The sequence below is a fragment of the Aquila chrysaetos genome, chromosome Z (assembly GCF_900496995.4).
Source record: "Aquila chrysaetos chrysaetos chromosome Z, bAquChr1.4, whole genome shotgun sequence".
Classification (NCBI taxonomy): Eukaryota; Metazoa; Chordata; class Aves; order Accipitriformes; family Accipitridae; genus Aquila; species Aquila chrysaetos.
The window spans coordinates 18,685,670-18,709,122 of NC_044030.1; the positions used below are offsets into that span (position 1 = coordinate 18,685,670).

Sequence of the window (23,453 nt, forward strand, 5' to 3'; positions counted from 1 at the left end):
CAAGTTCATGGAGGACTGTCTCCCACGTGAGGGACCCCACAGTGGAGCAGGGGACGAGTGAGGAGTCCTCCCCCTGAAGAGGAAGGAGTAGCAGAGACAACGTGTGATGAACTGACCCTAACCCCTATGCCCCATCCCCCTGCGCTGCTCAGGATGGGAGGAGGTCTAGGAAACTGGGACTGGAGTTGAGCTGGGAAGAAGGGAGGGGTGGGGGGGAAGGTGTTTTAAGGTTTGGTTTTACTTCTCCTTATCCTACTCTGATTTGATTGGTAAGAAATTAAATTGATTTTGTTTGTTTTTTCTCCCCAAGTTGAGTCTGATTTTTGCCCGTGACCGTAACTGATGACTGATCCCTCCCTGTTCTTGTCTTGACACATGAGCTTTTCATGAGGTTTTTCACCGCAGGGGAGGAGCAAGTTAGCCGCTGTGTGGTGCTTTGTTGCCAGCTGAGCCTAAACCCAGTGTTTTCTCCCTAATAGCTAGCCTTTAATCTCTTTGAAGGATCTCCATCATTCTCCTTTTGGATGACAGAATTGGTTTGTAAAAGAGCTATTCTCTAGTTAGGAAAGTAATGTGTTGAAATTTCTCTCCATTCTTGCCCCCTAAATCTAATTCTAGTTTATTGGGTAGCTAGTGCCTTGTGAAGCTGCTTTGAAGTAGCAACAGCTTAGAAGTTCATGTATGACCCACCTCTCCCTTGGCTTTGAAGGGTAGGGGGGAACATGGCACCATCTTTTCTCTTCCTAGTCTAGTTTTGGAGGTAAACTTTATTTTCTGTCTCCAAGACTGAGATGAGGGGGGAAAAAATGGATGAGAATTTTTATTCATCCCAAGAAAGCATGTAGGTACATGTTTATATTTACGTGTGTTTGTATGTGTATGTATATAAACTTTTTTAAAAAAGTCTCCCGTAGATTTGCAAGGACTAGTTTCACAAACAGGACAATTTAATCTTAGGCCACTGAATCCAGTTTCTTGCCTCTGGTTGTAGGCAATTTGGTAATCAACAATTTATTTGTAAGTGGGTACAGTGATTGATCTTCTCCCACACAATGTAAGCTACAAGCCTCTTTCCATTTCCTCCAGTGAACACAAGAATTAAGGCCAAAACTCTTAAAGATAACCTGGCAAAACTTTAATTGTTTTCATGGTTTGGCTTGTATAAATATTTAACAGAGTGCCAGAAGATAGTCCTAGCTTCAGATCATCTGAAACATTTAATCAAAGTTGTTTGCGTGGTTGTTGGTGACTGCAGTGTTACAATGTATATCAAGTGGTTTTTTATGGAACAAACTTATTTTACTGATGTCAAAGAAAAATTTAGGTACTAATTAAAAATTTCATTTAGTTTACGTGCTACTAGGTTACTTGTAGAAAATTGGTAAGTAAAACCAGTGACTTTGTTAAATAAGACATTTTTAAATCAGACCTTTTTCTTTTGTAAGTAGAAGTACTGATTATTTTCAGTATGAAAGCTCAGTTTTGAATCCAGTGTTTATAATTTCATGAACTATATTACAGTGCAGTGTTTTTGTTTGTTTTTCAGTAGGCAGTCTGTGGGTTCTTTTCAAAGGAACTGCGATTGTTTTATTTTCTGCTGTTTGGTGGTGAGTGATAATGTAACTTAGAATGAGTTACCGACCTTTTGATGAATGAGAAAAATGTTGAGGGCTTCTGTGCGATATGGAGGCCTGGTGGGGAAAAACATAACTGTATCAAGAAACTATTTGGATTGTACTAAAACTTTATAAAATGAGAACCTGATGCTGTCAGTGATATTCCCACTTTTGAGAAAGTGGTGAGGATGGGAAAAGTTGTTGCCCCGAGGACTGATGCTTTATTCTTATGACAGTGCAAGAGTTACATAGTCATAGAATGGTTTGGGCTGGAAGGGACCTTTAAAGATGATCTAGTCCAAGCCCCCCTGTCATGGGCAGGGACACCTTCCACCAGATTGTGTTGCTCAAAGCCCTGTCCAGCCTGACCTTGAATCTTTCCAGGGATGGGGCATCTACAGCTTCTCTGGCAACCTGTTCCAGTGTCTCACCATCCTCATCATAAACAATTTCTTCCTTATATCTAATCTAAATCTACTGTCTTTTTTAGTTTAAACCCACTATTCCTTCTCCATCTTTCTTGTAAGTCCTGTTTAAGTATTGAAAGGCTGCAGTAAGATCTCCCTGGAGCTCTTCTCCAGGCTGAACAACCCCAACTCTCACAGCCTTTTTTTCTATAGGAGAGGTGTTCCACCCCTCTGATAACTTTTGTAGTCCTCCTCTGGACCTGCTCAAAGAGGTCCACGTCTGTGTTGTACTGGGAGCCCCAGAGCTGAATGCAGTACTCCAGGTGGGGTCTCATGAGAATAAATTAGAGGGGGCAAATCACCTCCTCACACTTACTGGCCACCCTTCTTTTGATGCAGCCCAGGATACAGTTGGCTTTCTGGGCTGCAACTGCACATTGCCAGCTCATGTCCAATTTTTCATCCACCGGTATCTGCAAGTCCTTCTCTGCAGGGATGCTCTCGATCCATTTGTCACTCAGTCTGTATTGATACTGGTGATTGCCCTGATCTAGGTGCAGGACCTTGCACTTGTCCATGTTGAACTTGATGAGGTTCACATGCGCCCACTCCCCAAGGCTGTCAAGGTCCCCCTGGAAGGCATCGCTTCCCTCTAGCAAATCAACTGCACCGCTCAGCTTGGTGTTATCTGCAAACTTGCTGGGGGTGCACTCACTACCACTGTCTATCATTAGGAATGACTGTAACCTCTTTTACAGCTCAGTAAGGCTTCTCTGCACATTGTGTTTCTAATAAAAGGACTTGGGACTACAATAGACCTTTGGTTGATGTCTGGGTGATTATTTTGTTAGTTTGGGAAATTCTTCAATGTACAAATTTGCCTTACTCTTCTTGGCAGCATGCTGCTCCGTGAGGACTGATCTGAGTGGCTGTATTGTTGTGGAAGCCTGTAGAAACTTTGAGGGAGTAGCAATTGCTCTGGACACTATTTGTTTAGCAGTTTGGCATGCTAATGTAAGTTTGTCTTAAAAACCCCCTAAACTATAAAAAAAAAAGGAAGAACCATCCACACTTGGAAAAAAAGAGAAGGGAAAAATCTAATCAATATAAATTTATATAAACTTCTTGCTGTTGGTGTGTGGAATAGAATTATGAGAATAAAAGAGTAAGTGATGTAGTTAGAGAATTAGGGAAGGCAAGTATTAGTCTGACATGTAAGGAGAAAGTTTTTTCAGGCATTTTGCAACTGTGACAAAATTATTCATGGCATTTTTGGGTCAGGCTGATGTTTAGGTTCTTAGTGTGACAAATTTATTTGACTATCTGTTCTTTTTAATGCAGAGGGTTTCTCTTGAAGCTACAGATCTATGGATTTTAGGATCTGTATGGATCTGTACGTTTGTACAGATCATGTACGTCTGTACTTAACAGATCTGTAAATTACAACAACTTGGGTATGACAGTTCAGTGGTTTTTTTCTTAAAGCTGTTGTGGCTGATACTGAAATCAAAATGTATTTTATGAAGTGACTCTGACTTTAATGTTGTTAAAGGAAAACTGTAAACACTTTGAGCCAGAATTTCACAGAAACAGGAAGTTGACTATTCCAGCATATCAGAACTGTAGATGTGCTTCTTTTAACATCAAGGATCACTTCAGAATGCAGGATGTACATTATGCATGACCTAAGCAAACTCCATTTTTGTAAATCTGTATTTCAGAGTAGCTTTAGGCAACATTGCCTTGTGATAGCACTCTCAGGCTCTCTGCCTGAAGTCTTTAATATATGTTTGGCTTGTTTTTGCTCTTCTTAGCAAGTCTTTTACACTTGCTTTTATATATATATCTTGAGATAAAATACTCTTAATTTTGTCTTAATGCAAGTTAGGGGTGGCTGATACCACTGATGGAATAAAACTTAAAAATACCAATTAAAGCTGACCATACTGTGACTTCTTTTGAAGTATTTCATGTTAGCATTTAGTAGTTCTTCTGTTCCTCATTTCTCTGCATTGGGTGTTCAGCTTGTGTAGCTTGAGTGTTCTGAATTAACTTTTTATAATGTAGCATGTTCTTGTGCCAGGAAGTCCACAAAAGTACACTGAACCTATGTTGGTTCCATTTCTGAGAATGTGAACTCTGCAGACTCCTTTAAGTGTTTACCTAATTTAATGTGGAAAGAATGTTGATAATAGATCTAATTTAAAAAAAAAAGTGCTCATGTCCACCTGTACTCTCAGTAGTTTATCAGGACTAATGTGTAAATAATGAATTTTGGTTTTATTATTGTCAACGTTTGCTTTATGATTTTTGTTAGATGTCATTTTTCTGTTTTCGAAAGGAACTATGGACATGAGCTTCAAATTTATCTACAAGGAGGGTTGAAAGTAGAATCAAAAATTTGCATCTTATTCTTGTTTGTTCTATAGCTTGTTTCTTCTGTGTGTGTGTTTATGTACATATAAATATAAACTGCTTTAGATTGCAGCTTCTTATGGAAAGGTGATTTGTATCTTTGAGCCAGTTAGCCTCTTGAAGCAGAACAGCAGTCATCGTAATGTAAGTAATTCATCACTCCTTAATTCATTTATGCAGTTATAAAGCCTGACTAATTTTTCTGGTTTGCTTTAAAGTTGAAGATTTCTTTGATGTCATATTTTAATGCTAGAATAAAATTGAGACATAAGATGGTCCTTGAGAAGTGAAAATGGTAGGAGGGCAGAGACATGTTATTTAAAATGGTTTAAAAAAAAAAGGTTTTACTATAATGCTTCATATTACTGATTTATCTAACCCTACAATTCATAACTGAAATATTCCAGAACCCAAAAAGATGTGCGCATCTCTGTTCTCCAAAAAGTGTAGCCGTTGTAATGGGAATTCTTTTTTGAACCATCCTGTGCAGCCTTTACGTCCTGATGTGTTTTACAATTCTTATTTTAACTTTGGTTTATGAAACAGCATGCTCTTAGTCAAATCTGTAATAGTTTCAAAAAGTCTGTGGTTTTTTTTTTAGAATATCTGACTGAATGCTTATACTTCAGTGCTATAATAGTGAATAAGAACAACATTTATTCTCTTGATAGCATGGCTTAGTTTCAGTGACAGTGGTTTAATGAATTGGCAGCCAGAATCTTAATTTCTGGCTAATAACATGATTAACAGCAAGCTCTTTAGCCATGCTGCTTACATGGAGAGGATTACTCTTATAATTAGAATCATTAGAGTCTAATTAAAGTCAGTTTGATGACATGAGAGGTTTGACAGCAATTGCTCAAGAAGCTTATGTCATCTTCTTCAGGGGTTTGGTCTTTCCATTTGTATTAATGAGTTGTATATATGGTCGTATAGTGGATTTCCTTCTTTATACTAACCAGCTCACTTATATGTTTCCTGGTATAACTGTAAACCAGTGGTATTTTATATATTAATTAAATAGCTGGTATTGAATATGTATATATATAATAATTTATACCACTGGAAAGCAGTGGAATAAAATAATGGTGAAATATGACTTCCTATGCTCATATGAGCTTTCTAGAAGTACTGCTCTCTCTTTTGATCATTGGAGATGTTGAATCCATCCTGAATGGTTTTCTCTACTGGTAAACAGTACACTTAATTTGAAACTTCAAAGTTAGTGTAGTAACTGTAAGCAGTAGAGGAAGCAGTCTCCACCCATGATTTGCTTTCAAATATTTATAACTGAAGAAATATTCTGCTACTTCATTCTTGCAGTTAACCTCTATGCAATAATTTCCAGCATATCTAGGTTGTTGCAAGATTGTCTGTCTTCTATTTACTAGAATGTTCAGAAAAAAAAAAAATCAGCTTCAGAAATATTTCATTTAGATCCTTATCTGCAGTTACTTCATACTGTTTTCTACCAAACTTCTCAAAGATTTAGTTGTTATATTTTAACTTTCACACCTATTGGTTTGATATTTTTGGAGTGGGGGATGATTACTTTAAAAATGTCTGTCTTTGTGAATTAAGAGCCAACAGGGTTTTTTTTTTCTTAATATTTTCCAGTAAAGGTTTCTGTTTCTTTTATAATTCAAAGCATCAAAACTTTGTAACCTATTCTGAAAACAGACCAGATAAGTATTTTGTGAATTTAATCCTCAGCTTGTTCCAGTGAAGTAATGATGCAAAATTGGAAGATAGTTGACTGTCCTGTTGTATATTAAAAAAAAAAAGGAGGGTGGGGAAGTATCATATGTGTTATCTTGACCTTATTGAAATCCTTTAATTCAGCAATACTACTGATACCAAACAGGTGCATCTAGTGTATTTCATTTTTTATATATCTCTTCTGTTTTCCAAAAATTAAATCAGACTTCCCTTTAAAAATATCTCAGATTCTAATGATGTTTTTATGTATTGAATTTTTTGCAAACTATATTTTTAAAATAACAAGTTCAAAACTTCTATTTGTATGGTCAGATTAATGGAAAGCTATTTTGTTTAAAAATCAGAATGAATCAATTTTTATTAGATAAGCAGTAATTTCGTTTACACGCATCCTTCATAAAAGTTGGAATGTGCAATGAAGATGTACTATTGCTGTTATAAAATGGGAAGGGAGGGGAAGGAAGCATTTTCATGCTAATGTTTGTGAATACTTAAAATTTCAGACATTACATTATCAATGGCAGAAGAATGCTCAAATCTTACTGGAAGCCATAGCACATAATCTAACGTGGGATCCCACAGGTAAGAATAGAATAAAAGAAGCACCTATCTATTTTGATACCACAACTAATTTTTTGTTTAAATTTCACTGTTCTTTGAGGACAAGCAAAAGACACTTGTTTTGTCCTAGCATGGTAGACAGCACTGAAGTGGAGTGAAATATACTTTTTGTCACTTGTTACAGTAGAGCCAAAATGTTAGGTGCATCTGTATGGTCTTACTCAATTATCCTAATCTCAGCAGTATCTAATGTTTAAAAACATGGCTTAAATGGTAGGTATTTGTTGTGAAAAAGGGATGTCTACAGTAGCTCTAGGTGTTTCTTTTAGAGGATAATCACCTTGCAAATTTGATTAATTTTCACAATTTGAACTGTAGATACCTAAATCAAAATGTCTTATATGTGAGAGTATCTTCTTGCAAGATCGACCCAATTTGTATCTGTGTAGGGGAATGTGTAAAAGGCACACTGCTATTATAATAACTTTGCTATAGAAAACGTGTGAAGATAATACCTGGAATATTTTGTTCTGAAGTTTCAGCTTTGCAAAACTGTTTTTTTTTTTTTCCTCTCACTTTATAGAAGTCTATATTTTGCTGCTTGTTTTGTAGTTATAGTGTTATAAATATTTGTTTTAGGCACTCGCCTTTTGACTGGTTCCAGTTGTCTTCAGCTTTGGTCCAACGTTCCTTTGGAAAACCCTTCTGACAATGACAATACTGAAAGAACAGATGTTGGACTTGGAGAATGGAGATGTATCTGGCAATGCAAGTAAGAAACTCGTTTAAAGACAAGTAATTCCTTTTCTCTTGCTGATTTGTAGCTTTCAGATGAAATACTTGGTGTAGTTCAGTGAAATCCTATTGTGTGCTGTTACATACCAATAAAATTTATCAAGTGATAAACTTGAATCATATTTCCCTTGAATATGTGATATTTCTTTCTTCCTACAAGATCAGGTGTAATTGGTTTTAGGGCAGTTCATGTTCTTAGGCAGTTCTTCAGTTATATTGAACACTAGTAGAATACTGAGGGAAGGCTGCTGTTGAGACTTTCCCAGTAGACTTGTACAAGAAGTAAGATATGTATATTACATATTTGAAAATTATTGTGCTTGCAGGACTGTTTAAAATAAACTTCCTTCTATGTCCAATGTACTCTACCTTTCTTTCCTTCTCACACACCTCCCCCCTTTCACATACCTTTTAGTTTTTCTGTGTTTATTCTGGATATTTAGAACAGTCATGCAAAGATGGATGCGCTTTCTTTTACTGCATCTCTGAATGCTCTTCATGTATTCATGTTGATTTTAGTCTTTGTGTATTGGTACATTCAGAAGAGTTTTAGTTTAGTACTTCAGTTTGTAAGACAACTTAAAGCACTGTCCTTCCTGCCATAGGAAGAGTTTTCTAATACATCAAGTGCACTGTTCACTTGGGACCAGTACACCATATGGCAGTCTCCTTAAAGAAGTCTCCTGAAGTGGCTGGCTGGAGAGACCCACCTGAAATCATTCTTTATGAAGCACTTAGCATTGGTTGGGTAGTTCCCTGGATATACCTGACAAAATCCTTTTTAAAACCCTTCAGTTGTTCCTTTTTCTGTGTACTCGCTAACTTTTATCAAGGATGTGTTTAAAATCCCAAGACCATCCAAATGACAAGTGAAAAACTTTCCTTTGAATACAAGAAGTTGAAGACTTACTCAATTTATTGGGACACCTTTGGACCCTCATATCTCAGCCTAATAAGAGGAGGAGTCAGCCTGTAGACAGAATGCTGTGGGTATGGTTTTAGAATCTGGGGATGTGGTAAAAGTAGTCAAGATCATACAGATACTGCTTTTCCTCTGTCCCTTCAATAATATGTTTTGCATTTGTATCATAAACCTTACAGAAGTCTTCATAGCTCTGCACCTGTTTGCCTCTTTAAACTCTTTTTGGAGGACAGAGAGCTCAGTGTTGTGTACTTTGAACTAGTAGGTCCTGGAAAGAGTCAACAGAACTTGCTTTGTCAGTTCACCTTTCATGCCTGTACGTCTTCTGGCATTGGTACTTCAGTTAGATTTAGAATAGGTTTTTCTTAAGGAGAAGTTTCCAGGATAGCTATCTTGCAGTACTACCCTTTGCCAGAATAGTTTTTCATGTCCAAAGGACGCATTCCCAAATGTCTTCATATTGGCCATACTAGGAGTGTTGCTTAAACCCTAAATGGTTGGAAATTTACTTTTTGATGCATGGCTTTTTTAATTGACTTCCTGTTGTTACTGCACACACTAAATGCATCATGCTTTTATTGACCTGATGGCTAACTGAATTATTCCTGAAAGTTAGGCCTTACAACTTGTTATATATGTCTAATAAATTCAAGATGAAAATGTACACTGTACTTGTGCTGCACAATTAAATTCTTCTATTTTCTTTTTGCCATTAATAAGCCTGTCACTTAGGCAATAGCTTGGTGCCTCAAAACCTGCAAAAGCAGCTCATTTATTTGTATTTACAATGAAAGTAAAACACAGCAAAAATGAACCACATATTTAGATTTAGATTATTTTGGTGTAGCATCTTTTACCAGCGTGACCATTACTGTAAAAACTAGTTTCAGATACTTCTTAACTACATAACTCTTTTTACCCCTTTTTGTTTTCTTGAGTTACAACTGTAGGAAGTATGAAAAATGGAGGTGTCTTTCAGATAAGTCGGAAGATAATATGGGACAGCAGAAATCAATTTGAAATCCAAATGATTGTGAAGTGGAAGTAGAGCATTTCTGCATACAGTTTAATCTGTTTGCAGCTGTTTTTCTCTTACGGTATTTTGGAATATTGGATATTGTAGCACCCTCAGCTACAGCTTTTTGGTTTTCTGTTTTTCCCGTGTGAATGCAGCCATGGGTTGCATGCCAAGTTTACCTCCTAGTCCTTCTGGACTTTGTTAAAGCTTAAGTTGTTTCACACAATACAATGGACACTTGCGTATAGGAATTAAATCACTTCTGTGAGTTCAAGGGGAAAAAACTGTTTAGAGTTCTTAAAAATTCTTAAAACTTATTTTCTATTTTTAATTGTCTGTTTCATAGAACTGCTTCTCAAGTTTGTTTAATGAAATTCTCACCAGATGGGGAGTTTTTTGCTACTGCTGGAAAGGTAAGTGTTTTTTTTCTAATTGTTTTATACTAATTCAGATAAGCTATTAAAGTAAACAAACAAAACAAAACCACACTTTAAAAAAAAAAAAAACTTTTTAATGTTTTTTTTTTTTTAATTTTATTTTTTTGCATAGTATTTCCAGTAATCCCTCTATGCATCTTTAAATTTTGGTAAATAGGAATTTGTGAAAAAGGTAGTTTGGGGGGACACACCCAACAAATATTCACTGCTTACAGTTTTAAAATACCTATTTTCAATCAGTGCCAAATTACAAGACATTAGAAAGAGAAGAGTTTCAGGGAATGGGGGAGATCTGTGGATGAGCTCACTTCTGGATATTCTTCTAGTGAGGAAATATATTCAGTATTTCACTATTATTGTGACACCATTAATCAACAATAGCTCTTTTAACTCTTTATGTAAACATATCTGTATGCCTGTTTGTGTACATAGAAGAGAATTCACATTCCCCTCCACAAGTATATTTGCACATAGTTAATGTCAGTGTTTGTGGCTAATCTTACAGATTAGTTCTGTGTGCCCAACATTGAGTGGTTTATCAGCAAAAGCAATAAAACCGCTTGGCAAAATAAACAAAAAAAATAAAGCAAAATGTCACTGTCATATCTTTTCACTTCCTGAAACACTTATCTTTTATTTATACTACAAAACTTGTTGTTCTGGTTTTGTAAGAGAATAATATCCTAATAAGTCAAAGCAGAAAAAGAATCAAGGTAATGTGTAGGATCCAGTGAAAAAGTGTGACAAATCCATATGAGAATTTATATTACTTCAAAGGGATTTTAAGGGAGTAGTTGTTTTCTGCAAATAATGCTGTTGTCTTTATTTGAGGGGAGAGTCACATTGACATTGGTCAGAAAGGTCCAGTAAGAATGTCCAGACCCATCTTGTGAGAATTTATGGAACTATCAGAGTAGATGATGGAAAAAAAATGTTTTCAGACTACTGTTTTTAAAAAAGAAAAAGGAAACTTAAAAGTATAAGCAGTTTTAACACAGATTAACAGATTCAAGTAGGCATCAAATTTGTGCTACCAACTAAAGAACTTAGCAGAGACTGCAGAATTATTAAAAAGGAAACAAAATGACAGTATGTAAGGTTAATTGGGATGATGCGATTGCTAAGATCAGTGAAACCCTGGTTTAAGTGTCACAGAATCCAGAGCAGTATTAACCTGACAGAATGAATTTCAGGCTTAAGAATGAAAGACAGTTGTGCAGTTTGGTCTACTCTGTCTTGGAAGCATGAATGAAAAATTACTATGTACACATAACAGTTCGTTACAACAGTGTTTGATTTAGTAGTAGTATGTGGAACTTTGCTGTTGCTGTTTGGATTATAAATGCTTGAAGCATGCTTGAAGCACAAAGATTCAAGAATGGTGCAGTCTGCAAATAAGTCTTGCTTTTAAAAGATAGTTGTCATGCAAATTTTTGTGATTCACTTGTACGCATCAAGAACAGATGAGTAACATACATTTTGCTTAGTTGTAGGTGTTTGCTTTTTCCTCTAAAGCTTGCTGTTTCAGATCATTATGCTTGCTCAGAAGACTAACTTTTAAGGCATTTGCTATCTTTAAGGAAGAGACAAAGGTGTAACAAATCTGTAAAATAATCTAGATTTCTTTTTCTAGGTAAACTACATTCCAGTTGACTAGTTTCCAACATGTGAAGTGAAATACTAGACTTTCTTCGTGATAAACTGTACTCTGTATAATAACAAAGCAACAAGTTTTCATGCTCTGTTCCTGTTTTGCTTATTTGGGATGTCATCGTATTACTTGTTGTATGTTCTGTGATGTCTTTAGCAAATTAGTGGCTGAAAGGAGAGTTATTGCACTCATGTTTAAGATAACTATTACTTATAAAATTGTTCAAGTACGGGTTTAAAAAAAAAAAGTATTTTGTCGTTTTTGGCAAAATATACTATATGTATTTACTTTTTTATGGGTAGGAGTTAATATTTATTTTAAAAGTCAAGTTTTAATGGATTCTAATGTTATAATATGATTGAATTGTGGAAAAATAAATTAATCTGCAAATAGGTTCCCTAGGGGTAATATCCATGCAGTTTTTGACTGGAATGTCTTTATGTCCTGCTGTATTATCTTATGTTATAAACTCATGCAAAGCACAATTACTAAGTAGGAATAAGTAGCTAAAATTACTAAGTAGGAAAATTATAATGGATTTCTTACCATAAGTGAATAAGTTAATTACCTGCCTGCAGAATCTTTAAAATGTATCTTTGTTTCTGTGTCTTCTGTCATAAAAAATTAAACAAAGAAAGAAGATGCTGGTCAGCAAAACACCTCCACCTCCCCCCAACAGGGTCATGTTAAGCACACCAAGGTTAATACAGTATTTCAGTACTGTTCACATTTCATAGTTGATCATCAACTGCAAATCTAGATCCAGATTAATTTATCTGGTTCTTACAGGCATAAGGACAAGGACATGAGGAGCATGATTTTTTCAATTTATGTATGTGTATATCTAAGAAAAGCAGGCTGAGCAGTACTGAGCTTGATTTTTGAGATGTCATCTTTGACCTTTGTTTGTATTCCTAACACTTAAATTTGTGAGTAGGTTTGGGGCTTTTCTGTCAAAGCACAATTAGTTGTATTAACATTTGAATACCAGCTCAAGCCAGTATAGCTTACATTTTCAGTACAGCTTGCATTTTTTGTTAAAAACTGGCAGCTAAACAGAAGGAGCAAAATTAAATCCAAGTTAGTAATGGCAAGAGAGATTAAAAGGAGGCTCTGCTACTGTGTTTTCTTTAAGATCAGGTTTTGAATTTCTATTTACTGAACTGGTTTTCTGTCATCAGAAAAGTATTTTACTTAACAGAAAAATGAAAACCCAGGAGATGTATGAAGTGCATCATATTCTTATGCAAAGTAGTCTTACTTACTGTCTTTTTTTTCTTTCCCCAGGATGATTGCCTTGTGAAAGTGTGGTACAATACAGACAGCTGGCGATCAGCCATAACACCACCTGGTGCAAGTTCAGAAAAACAAGAAGTTGATTTTTCATTTGTTTATTTGGCTCATCCTCGATCAGTAAATGCATTTTCGTGGAGGAAGACCAGTAAATTCATGCCACGGTCAGTAGTTCTAATAACCTGAGGATTGTGAAGTGGCCCAAAAACCCCAAACTGCATAGTCTTCCCAGCTGTGCAGTCAACAGTCACACAAGTTATACAGTTTACTTCAGTTAATAATTGAGTTTGCACACCTTGTATATTGTTTGTGTGTGTTCATATAATTCCTTCACATTGAAGTTCTTGAGGGAATAGTAAGCACCCTATTACCTGGGAAGGAACTGGAAAGATAGAAAGGGATACCACAGACTGGCTTAGAGATTGGACTAAATATAAAATCAGCTCTTGCAAAGTTATCTCTCTTTGCATCCTTTTATTGTACTCTTAAATGACCATTCATGCATTTGATCCCAGTTTGTTCCTCTTTCTGTCCTAATGGAATCAGAGCACTTCAAAAGTCCTGTCACTTTGTTATCTTTCTCAAACATTCGAATATTTCTGTGTCTTTTGAATTTATTTCCCTATCTAGTACAAAACTAGACCTCTGTCAGAAACAGTATCTGGAAATTGAATTAAAATGATCATTTGGAATTGATATTTTGAGTTTGATTTTTTGTGTGTGTTCTGATGATTCCTAGATGACCTGTCCCTATTCTTCACCAGTAAATGCAATCTCAAACTGAAGTACCGTCAGCAATTTTGTGCCCTGTAACCATCTTTTTGCTATATTATTCCAAATAGTAGCCACTTGAATTCTGCATACCTTTGTGTGTTTGAGCAAATTTATGCAGTCTTTTATACCAATTTTTAAGTAGAAGACTCTTCATAATGCCATTACTGTAGTCCTTAAATCAGTTTTGAAAATCAATGTACTCTATGATGCCTAAGGGAGCTTGCTGTTGGACAGTGCAGTCATGATCCATATAGTGTTCGAGTTTTAGCTAAAACTAAATTGTGAACTTACATGAAGTGGAAACCTGATGATCTGCATAGTTTTTTTTTTTTTTTTTCCTCAGTGCCTAGTTCAGGTTAATTGGATTTTTTTGATAAATATGTAACACAAATTGCATTTGGAAAAATAGTATTAAGAAAACTTCGTAGTTTTAAATTGGCTGTTTTATTCCTGGTATTACCTTGGTTTGTCTGTTTTGGATATATAATTTTGTGTGTGCTATATAGCAGGAGGATCTGGGGAATTGAGAACGGATATCCAAAGTATGATTAGCTTTTTATGTGAAGGACTTTAAAACCAGAAACCTAAATTTTGCTTTTCCAGCTATGACTAATTCTGTAAATTGAAATCCATGATTTGTTGTTGCACAGTTGTGTAATGAAGTTTGAGGTAATTTATTTTCAGATACTTGAACAAATATGAAAGCCTTTCATACATAATTTGTTTTCCTAAGAATGTATTGTTGAGTTTTTCTTTCCTTAGTATCTTTAAGTTAGTTGGTGCAATTCTGAAAACTGATAATGCAAAACTTGCTCTATTTTGATGCTATGTGATGGTAAGCAGCTTCTTCCCACCTTAAATTTTCTTTCATTAGTGGTGCTGTCTGCAATGTACTCCTGACTTGCTGTAAGGATAATGTTTGTCGTCTCTGGGCAGAGACTTTGTTACCCAATGACAGTCTGTTGTATGGTGGAGGATACAACAATTGGAGTGAAGCAGTGAACTTCACAAATAACTTCAAGAGAAATACTTCAAGTAAGGAGAAAGTGCAAAATGCTTTAGAGGTAAGAAGTGAAATTGAACAGTGAGAATAAACACATGTACACACATGTAATTTTAGACAGGATTGTAATTAACAACTTGAACGTGTATCATAAGCTGAAATCCTTTATACCATAGACATGCATAAAATGTTATAAAAGAGTGAATTTATTTGAAATCTTCCTTAGGAAGGCTAAGCTGGTAACTGTCCTACTGAGCTTTCACATTAGAACACACACTGTTCTTATGTCACTACTGCCTGTTTTGCTCTGGTGACTGAAGCTAAGTGCTTTGCAGTATCTAGCTCAAAGAGCTAGGAACAGCATGGAGCACATACCGTACGTAGGTTATGTGAAACACACTCATGATGCTGCCTTAAAATGTATGGTAGGGGCTCACTTGTTACCTCTGAAGTTATGGGATGTTCTCCGGCTTCTGCAACTGGAAAAACAGCGATGGTATGGAGGGAGGAAAGATAGCCTTTGTTGCCATTATGCTGTAGTCCTCGAGTAGAACAGACTGCTTGTAAGCTGTATCTCTAAGGCAAATGATCCTTACCAGTTAGTGTTTTCTAACCAAAGGGAAGCAGGGGGAGGGTGAAGCATTAGTGTTCTCCTACAAAGCTGTGTAGAGGGTATGTGGGCATTGTGCTTTTATCGTAATGGAGTGATGTATTTAGCATGCTCATGGTGCTTTCTTAGCACGTGGCATAGATGAAAAGTATGACAGGCTGAAAGGCATAACGCAGCAAAGAAAAAATATTCAAAGGGGGGAGGGGTAAGGAAGCTGGACATAGTTCTGTGTTCCTGTTGAAAATATGAGGCAACATTAGAGATCAGAAGTAACAATTACATAAAAATTGAGAGAAAACTATTTTACATGAGCATGCTGTGGTAAGATGGAAAGGATAGCAAGTGAAAAGACATGCCAAGAATGTAATACCATTCTTAATACAAACTGTGTTTCTTCTTTTGTCTTTTGGTGCCTACATAGATATCTACAGCACAATGGACTTGAATTGTGCAGTATGTGGAGTGAGGCTTTTTAATACTGGCATAGTCTATCTTAAACATTGAACATTATTTTTCCCATGGGAACATATATTTGCATAAAGGGAGGAAGAGCTTGAAACTCACTGGGCTTTTATGGTGGGAGTGGAAGTACTGATCTAATCAGATCCAAAATACTGATCCAGTTTTCCAGTCTCTGAAATAAGATTATTCAGATTTGCTGCTTTCTGTGTTCAGGATCTTGAATAAGCATGATATACATTTATGAAACACAATAGTATTTTCTGTTTAAGTATAAAAACTGTATTAACATTGTCTGCAGACTGAAATATGAAGTAGTTACTATGTTAAGGTACTGTATGGACCTTCATAAATGAATATGAAGGCATCGGTATCTCTCTACTGCAGACACAACCTGAACAGTGTAATTTTTGCAAGAAACTCCACTGATGTTTTAAAGTAGCTTTTAAACTGAAAAATCTCATTCACTAGTATCTAGAAAACCACTTACAGACGAAAGCTGCTTTTTCTTTTTGGAAGGAATTAAAATGATACCTTATTCTTCATGCAGTTAAACCTGAGGCACTTTAGACGAGGAAGGAGGAGGTCGGGTGCTGTTGTAGCACATACTGGATATTCTCCACATCAGCAAGATCCCCACGAAGTTCACAGGAACATCCCTCCTCATGCAAATGCACTTTGTCACTTCCATATTGCAGCCAGTATCAATCCAGCCACAGGTAAGAATTGTGGTAAATCCTTGCTACAGGGTGAGCTACAATTTCTGTTAGGTCTGTGTTGTTTGTGTAAGTTTAACTGGCTCAGATTTATTTGTACAGTTTTTACATGATCATGCAACATGCATGCTGGTTTCATTTAATGCGTGACAGAACATTCTACAGTAATGAAATGATTTGAATAAATTTCCTCTACAGTAATCCTGTCTTTCATTTTTAGTCATCTTTTAACCAAGATTCACAGTGGTCTGAGATGCAGAAGGCTAAGTATTTGTAACTGGAGTTACAAATTTACTGGGAATTGTGTATGATATTGGGACCACACTGATAAATTAAAAATTTTCCAGCTGCTTTAAAATGAGTACCTGACACTGTCTGAAGTAACCACAAATCCCTGTACTTCTCTTCTGTCTCTAAACCAAGCAAAACATGCCTTCATCTTGTGTTCCATAAACTTTAATATTCTCTTGCTCGCAAGCAATATGTTGATAGGCATTAAGGAAAATCCCTTATAGTTGCTAGTATTTCTGTCTTCATAATCATTTGTGTATGCTGAAAATTAAGTGCATGTCTGCTCATTGAAAAACTGAATAGAAGTGCAATATTGAATGGCCTTTCATTAGGGTTTTATTGCTGTGATGTGATTTCCTGTGTCTAGACTTAATGAACAAACTTATTTTGTAATCCTTTTCTTAAACTAGTTAAGCTCTGTCTTATAAGTAGTATTTTTAAATTGTTTTTTGTTCCTTTACACTTTCTCCTGTGAGATTAGACTTAGTCTTCACCTTTTTTAGTATTGGTTCATGTTTCTTTTAACAGATATGACTAGAATCACATCCAGCCTACCACAAGGGAACTTCTTGCAGTTTTATGCTGTATCATCAATGCTATCCTGTTTCTACAGGAAATGTCTCCAGTCATTACATACGTTACTATCTAATGTCATAAAGGAAAAATTCTCTAAAGCTTCTTGGAGACTTGTGGTTCTCTTCTCTGCATTTCTGCATCTTCAAATTGCACAAGGAGCTAGCTAACTTTTTCATGTGGCTAGCATGTAATACTTCACTATCTTTTTATAACTACTGTTAATGCACTTCTTTTCTTGTTTGTTTATACATAATAACTAAACTTTAATTTTGCTTTTAATAGTCTTTGCAATATAAATGTGCCCAACAGCCAACTCACAGAATGAGACTAAAAATAATTTTGGAAAAGAGTGGTAAAAGATTTTCCTAGGTGTCTATCCCTTGTCTTTGGCCTTTTTGATCTTGTATTGCTTCTATGTTATCTGTATTAATACTATCTATCTTGATACTGTCTTTTGGATCGCTTGATCTTTAACTCAATAGATTGGAGGATAACAGGTAGTTCTTTAATGCAGAACCTCTGTTCAAAGTAACTTTCACATCTTAAAGCTTAATTTGAAGAAGTATCTGTTCTCCCTCACAGTCAAGTCCTTAAGTACATCAGTCTAACCAGATTGTCTAAATAGTCCTTTTAGTTTGCCCTTTTGAAATTAAATTTAATCTGAAAACCTAATTGTATTTCCTTTCATTTAATTTAAACCAAATTGGTTTATGATCTCTCACTTGAAAATTTGCCCTTATTACAACATTTGGAGTACTTGATAAAAACTAAGGCCAAAGCAGCTTTATCTGTCATTCACTTCACTTTTCGGAGAAGAATAATGCTGTCATATATAAGAATAATTATCTTTTAAATTTTTATTGTATTTGTGTTCTGTTGTTAATTTTGAAACTCACTTTCTTAAAGCAACAAAATCCTTCAGACCTTTTATACTAGGGTCTTACTTAAACTGGTATTTAGCCTGGGTAGAGTTCAGTGAAAGGAGTAAGCAGTGGTGGTTAGAACAAAATTATCTTTAGGCAAAGCCAGAAAAAGTTGAATCCAAAAACCTTAGAAGTTTTCTGGGAAGAGTGAATGTGATTTATGAAGCAAATGGAAATTCACTAAGGATTTTGTGCAGAGCTGAGCATCAGTTAGAAGTTGCTAGTTTTGAGGTAGGAGAATGGGTAAGAAAACTGATTTCTTTAGCAATCTTTTGATATATACTCAAAGTACTTAAATTTATAATCTGAAACATCATCTTTCTACTTCACCTTCTTATTCACATTTACTGTAGCTTTGTCTTCCAAAGAGAGGTCAACAGAATTCTTCCCTCCAAGTTCTGTTTTTGTCAAATATATTACGGTATTTTTGAGACTGGCGTTAGTTGGCCTTTTTAGGAAGATGGACTGTATTAAATATTCTGTGCTCCTCTTGCCACCTTCCCCTGCTGCGTCTCTTCCCCACAACAAAATTACTGGTAGTTCTGGTGGTCCTGTGTGCTCTCAGTTACCATTTTCTTAGGCTAGACTGGAGGGTAAGTAATTCAAAGCCATCACTGACTTTGAAAATAAAACCAGAATTGGAGTAAAAAGTGTTTTGTCTCCTAGGGCATGGAATTTAAGTAATGCTACATAAATAAGGAGCAGAAGGAGATGAGAATATATAGAGAGACTTCAAGGTGGGAATTAAATGCAGGTTGAGCTTTAAGCATGTTGCTGTATGGCTCATTTGAGGAAATTGCAGTAAATCACCTAGCTGCTTTTTAGCCACTCTTGATTTAGATGGCAGCAGTCTGATACTTGCTTCTGTCACTTACTTTGTGATTATTGCTTTATTTTTCACGGCCATCTGGGACACCAAGTAGCATCACAGGGCAATGTAAAACAATAACGGAATCTACAGGAATCGGAAATCCTGGCTTGATATGATGGTGTTACAGAGGATGTCATGTGGTCACTGTACTACTTTTTGCTAGTGTAAGCCCTGTCATATGTCATCCTTGATTACAGTGTGTACCTACTGCAGCCTCCATTGTGGACTAAATGTTGGGAAATTATGCTTAAATTACTTGGTTTGTACTGAGCTGTAGTAGCAAAAGACAAGGTAAATTAACCTGTACGGACAGTTTACATCATGAAGATCTGGCAGTGCAGGGCCACACTGTAATCCTAATGCAAGCATACCAAAGAGCCTGTCTGTGGAACATCTCTTGTGGTAGCAGTCAAGCAATTTTATACTGAAAGTAAATGTTGTTGGTGAAATGAATGACAGGTGGCAATACATTTAGTGTATTTTTTTTTCATGGTAGGGTTTCTGCTTAAAAACAATTTTTCTGAAATTATTTTTTGACCAAACTACTTGGTTTTCAAAATGTCAACATCTTTTTCTGGTAGATATTCCTCTACTCCCTTCTATCACATCTCTGAGTCTTGGTGAAAATGAAGAAAGAAGTGGACCTTTTGTTGTGCACTGGCTAAACAATAAAGAACTTCATTTTACCTTATCCATGGAAGTATTTTTGCAACAACTTAAAAAGAGTTTTGAACATCATTCTCCTGAGACTAACACTGAGGAATCTAATCAGATGGATGGCAGATCAGAAGAAGGTAGAAGTCTTACCATTGACAAATGGCTTTCATTTTACAAAGTAATTTGTAATGTTCTTTCATGCGAAGTAAGAGGTGGGCAACTTGACATGTAAGGATACAGACAGATTATAGTAGCATTTCTATGCATTTCTTTCCCTTACACTGGAAGTACCTAAGTGACTTTCAGAAATCTGTATCTAAAAATTTTAAATTTGTTCATGGTTGTTCCAGAGGTTGAGTTATTTATACTGAAAGCTGTATTATTTACTTAGGCTGACCTTGAGGCCTTTGCATGAAAGTGTGTTATTTTAACATTTTTAAGGAAGCAGGTGCAACCTTAGAATTAACTTTCTTTTCTAAATATTAATGTACACCTAATTTAAATAGCTCTATTCTATAACATAATGTAGTAAATTAGTTTAAATATATACAGTTTGGAGATAATTGCTTTTGTTCTGCCTATGCATGCAAAAATTTATATAAAATGGGGAAAAATAAAAGTATTTGAAATTAAAATGCAATATAAACTGTTTTGGTTTGTTAGTCATTGACTGAGGTCCACTAGAGGATTTCTGGTTAAAATGTTCATAACTTTAAATTTGTGCCTATCTGAGTGGCTTATAAAAGGTCTGAAAGGTACTCCAATGCCTGAATAACACTGCTTGCTATACTTCTGTTTTTCAATATAATATATATATATATGTTATAGAAGTTGATGAAAATGGAGATGAACAAAAAGGAAACCAAGAAAAGAAGGAACTGGGTGATGAGAAAACTGTTCCAAATTCAAGCCTTGTTCCTTTATCTACTGCTATTATTGATCACGAGATCGAAGTACTACTTTCTGAATGGAGTAAAAATGCTGACATGCTATTCAGTATACATCCTATGGATGGTTCACTGCTGATATGGCATGTGGACTGGCTAGATGAATACCAGCCTGGCATGTTTCGCCAGGTGCAGGTACTTTATTTTTTTCTGTATTCTACTTTGTTATTCAGTGAGAAGTATGATGAGAAAACAACTTTAATACTTATTCTTTCTCCCTTTCTTAAAATTCCAGGTGTCATTTGTCTCAAGAATTCCTGTTGCGTTTCCGACGGGTGATGCAAACTCTCTTTGCAGAAGTATAGTGATGTATGCTTGTACCAAAAATGTTGATTTAGCTATTCAACAAGGCAAACAAAAGCCTCCTGGCCTTACACGATCTTCATCTATGCTAATCTCTTCTGGACACAGTAAATCAACCAACAGTTTAAAACTAAGTATCTTCACGCCTAATGTTATGATGATTTCCAAACATGCAGATGGGTCATTGAACCAGTGGCTAGTGAGTTTTGCTGAGGAATCTGCTTTTTCAACTGTAGTCAGTATTTCACATAAATCCCGATATTGTGGTCACCGTTTTCATCTTAATGACTTGGCTTGCCACTCGGTGTTACCACTGCTGCTTACAACCTCACATCACAATGCTCTAATTTCACCAGATGTTGAGAATGCAAAACAGGCAAATGATTCTTTAAAGTCTCAGGAGTCACCAGTAAGACTTCAGAGTAAAGGCAATGCGAATGTAACATCCCAGGATCCCAATGCGGTTTACAGTGAACTTATTCTTTGGAGAGTTGACCCTGTTGGGCCTTTGTCCTTTTCTGGTGGAGTTTCTGAACTTGCTCGGATCAATTCTCTCCATGTGTCAGCTTTTTCTAATGTTGCATGGCTGCCCACACTTATACCCAGCTATTGCCTTGGTGAGTTTCATTTCCTGATTTGTGAAGTGTTCTAGAATAAAAGTAATGTAGCCTAATAATGCTATTAGATTATGTAGATATACTTGAATGCACTGGAAAAAATATTAAGTATGGGTCCTTTATTTCACAAATTTCCAAGTTGCTGGTACTTGGAAATTGTTTATTCATGTGTGAAGAATTGCTGTGTTCTTCTGCCTTTTTTTATGCATTGATATTTTAGGAGCTAGTGCAGTAAAGTTCTTGGATGCTAGTGCATACTTCAGAGTGTGTTGAACACTTAAAAGCAGAGGTAGATTTTGCTCTGGTTTGCAAATGGGATTCTCATTTCCTTTCATATACTTTGATTTGGTTGCTGAGTGCAGCATTAAATTTTGTAGTTCTTGCTTGTGAACAGAAATTAACAAGAGAGAATTTTTGTTACGCTATATTGTTTTCTTTCATAACTTCAATATTGCCTCTTGCAAAAAAAAACAAGGGAGCAAGCTGGTGTTTGAATACTTGAGCACTTTTTGCATTCTTACTTTTCAGGTGCATACTGTAATTCTCCAAGTGCTTGCTTTGTGGCTAGTGATGGACAGCATTTGAGATTATATCAAGCTGTAATAGATGCTAAGAAACTTTTGTATGAGCTCTCCAATCCAGAAATTTCTGTAAGTGAAAAGCTGTCTCAAGTTTTTGGAGGTTGGAACTTCATTCAGTAGCACTAGTCTCAGACTTGTTGGTAACTGACTAAGCTGGTTGCTGACAATTTAACAGATTATGGTAGTTTAGCTCTGCTTGTGGAAACAAATATGGTAAAGCTTTTTAGCATTGTAGTCATACTGCATTCCATTTAATCTCAAACTCTGCATATTGAGGCAGGTCAATGTTTGGTTGGGAAATATCTCTGAAATGTTTGCAGTACAAGGAGCAATAACAGAGCAACAAACTATGTGTGCGCGCACGTTGTCCATACTAAGGAAAAGTTGAGAAGACAATGCAGCTTGGGGAAAGGAGGCTTTCCACGTGTTCTCATCAACTTTCAGCCATCAAAAACAATGTGGCTTTTGATAAAACTGGGAATGTTATCTGTGTTCTTGGTGGATTGCAACCAGTGTATATTTAATGCTTTAGTTAACACTTGCTTAGTGATGTTTTACCTACCTAGCAGGCTGTGCTATAGAAATGCACAAAACTGAGTTAACAAGACCATCCCTCTGACTCTTTTTAAACAGAAATATGTTGGTGAAGTTTTTAACATCGTAAGTCAGCAATCTACGGCTCGTCCAGGGTGTATCATTGAACTGGATGCTATCACAGAACTTGTAAGATCTTTTTCTGTACTCATTTTATACCATAATTAGCTTGTTTAAAAAGTGTTAATAAAGACTATACTTGTAGCTCTCCATCAGGTAAAGGTGAGGTATTTAAAGATTGATTCTGACATATATTTGCTTTTGGTTTCCTGTTACCTGTAAATGAAAAGAATGTGAGTAATGAAGGTGCATTTTCTTGAGAAACATTTCATTAATGTGTATAACTTACCAAGTTAAAACTCCCATGTTAGAGAGCAGTCTTAAACAGTACACTCCATGATGTTCACTTTTTGTGTGTGTTTTTACTTTCTTAGCATGGCAGGAAAACGCAGTTATTCCATGTCTTTCAAGAAGACTTCATTTTAAATAACCAGGAGAAGGAAAAGAACAACGATTTATCAGACTCTGGTAAAGAATTCTTCTTCACACAATATTGAAGACAAAGTATTATATTTTTCATTCAACAGAGAAAAAGAACTTGTTATATAGCTTTTAGCATTTTAAGGTCAAATAACTTACTTTGAGATCTCTATATACCAAAGAACAAAATCTAGTCTAATGAAACTCATGGTTATTG

General features: G+C 35.8%; 1 protein-coding gene across 13 annotated transcripts in view; it reads left to right on the top strand.

Annotated features, from left to right (window-relative positions):
* DMXL1 (Dmx like 1) overlaps nt 1-23,453 on the top strand; it is an 87,035-nt gene that overhangs the window by 12,759 nt on the left and 50,823 nt on the right. For all 13 annotated transcript variants that reach the window (XR_003921799.2, XM_030003566.2, XM_030003559.2 and 10 more), the window contains 13 exons: nt 4,505-4,582; nt 6,661-6,739; nt 7,358-7,490; nt 9,800-9,866; nt 12,829-12,998; nt 14,483-14,672; nt 16,231-16,399; nt 19,639-19,851; nt 20,543-20,796; nt 20,897-21,581; nt 22,110-22,231; nt 22,796-22,885; nt 23,191-23,284. Coding sequence is in view for 12 of the 13 variants with exons in the window: in XM_030003566.2 (XP_029859426.1) it covers nt 4,505-4,582; nt 6,661-6,739; nt 7,358-7,490; nt 9,800-9,866; nt 12,829-12,998; nt 14,483-14,672; nt 16,231-16,399; nt 19,639-19,851; nt 20,543-20,796; nt 20,897-21,581; nt 22,110-22,231; nt 22,796-22,885; nt 23,191-23,284 (2,344 nt within the window). In the remaining variant the exon portion in view is untranslated. The remainder of the gene's footprint in view (nt 1-4,504; nt 4,583-6,660; nt 6,740-7,357; nt 7,491-9,799; nt 9,867-12,828; nt 12,999-14,482; nt 14,673-16,230; nt 16,400-19,638; nt 19,852-20,542; nt 20,797-20,896; nt 21,582-22,109; nt 22,232-22,795; nt 22,886-23,190; nt 23,285-23,453) is intronic.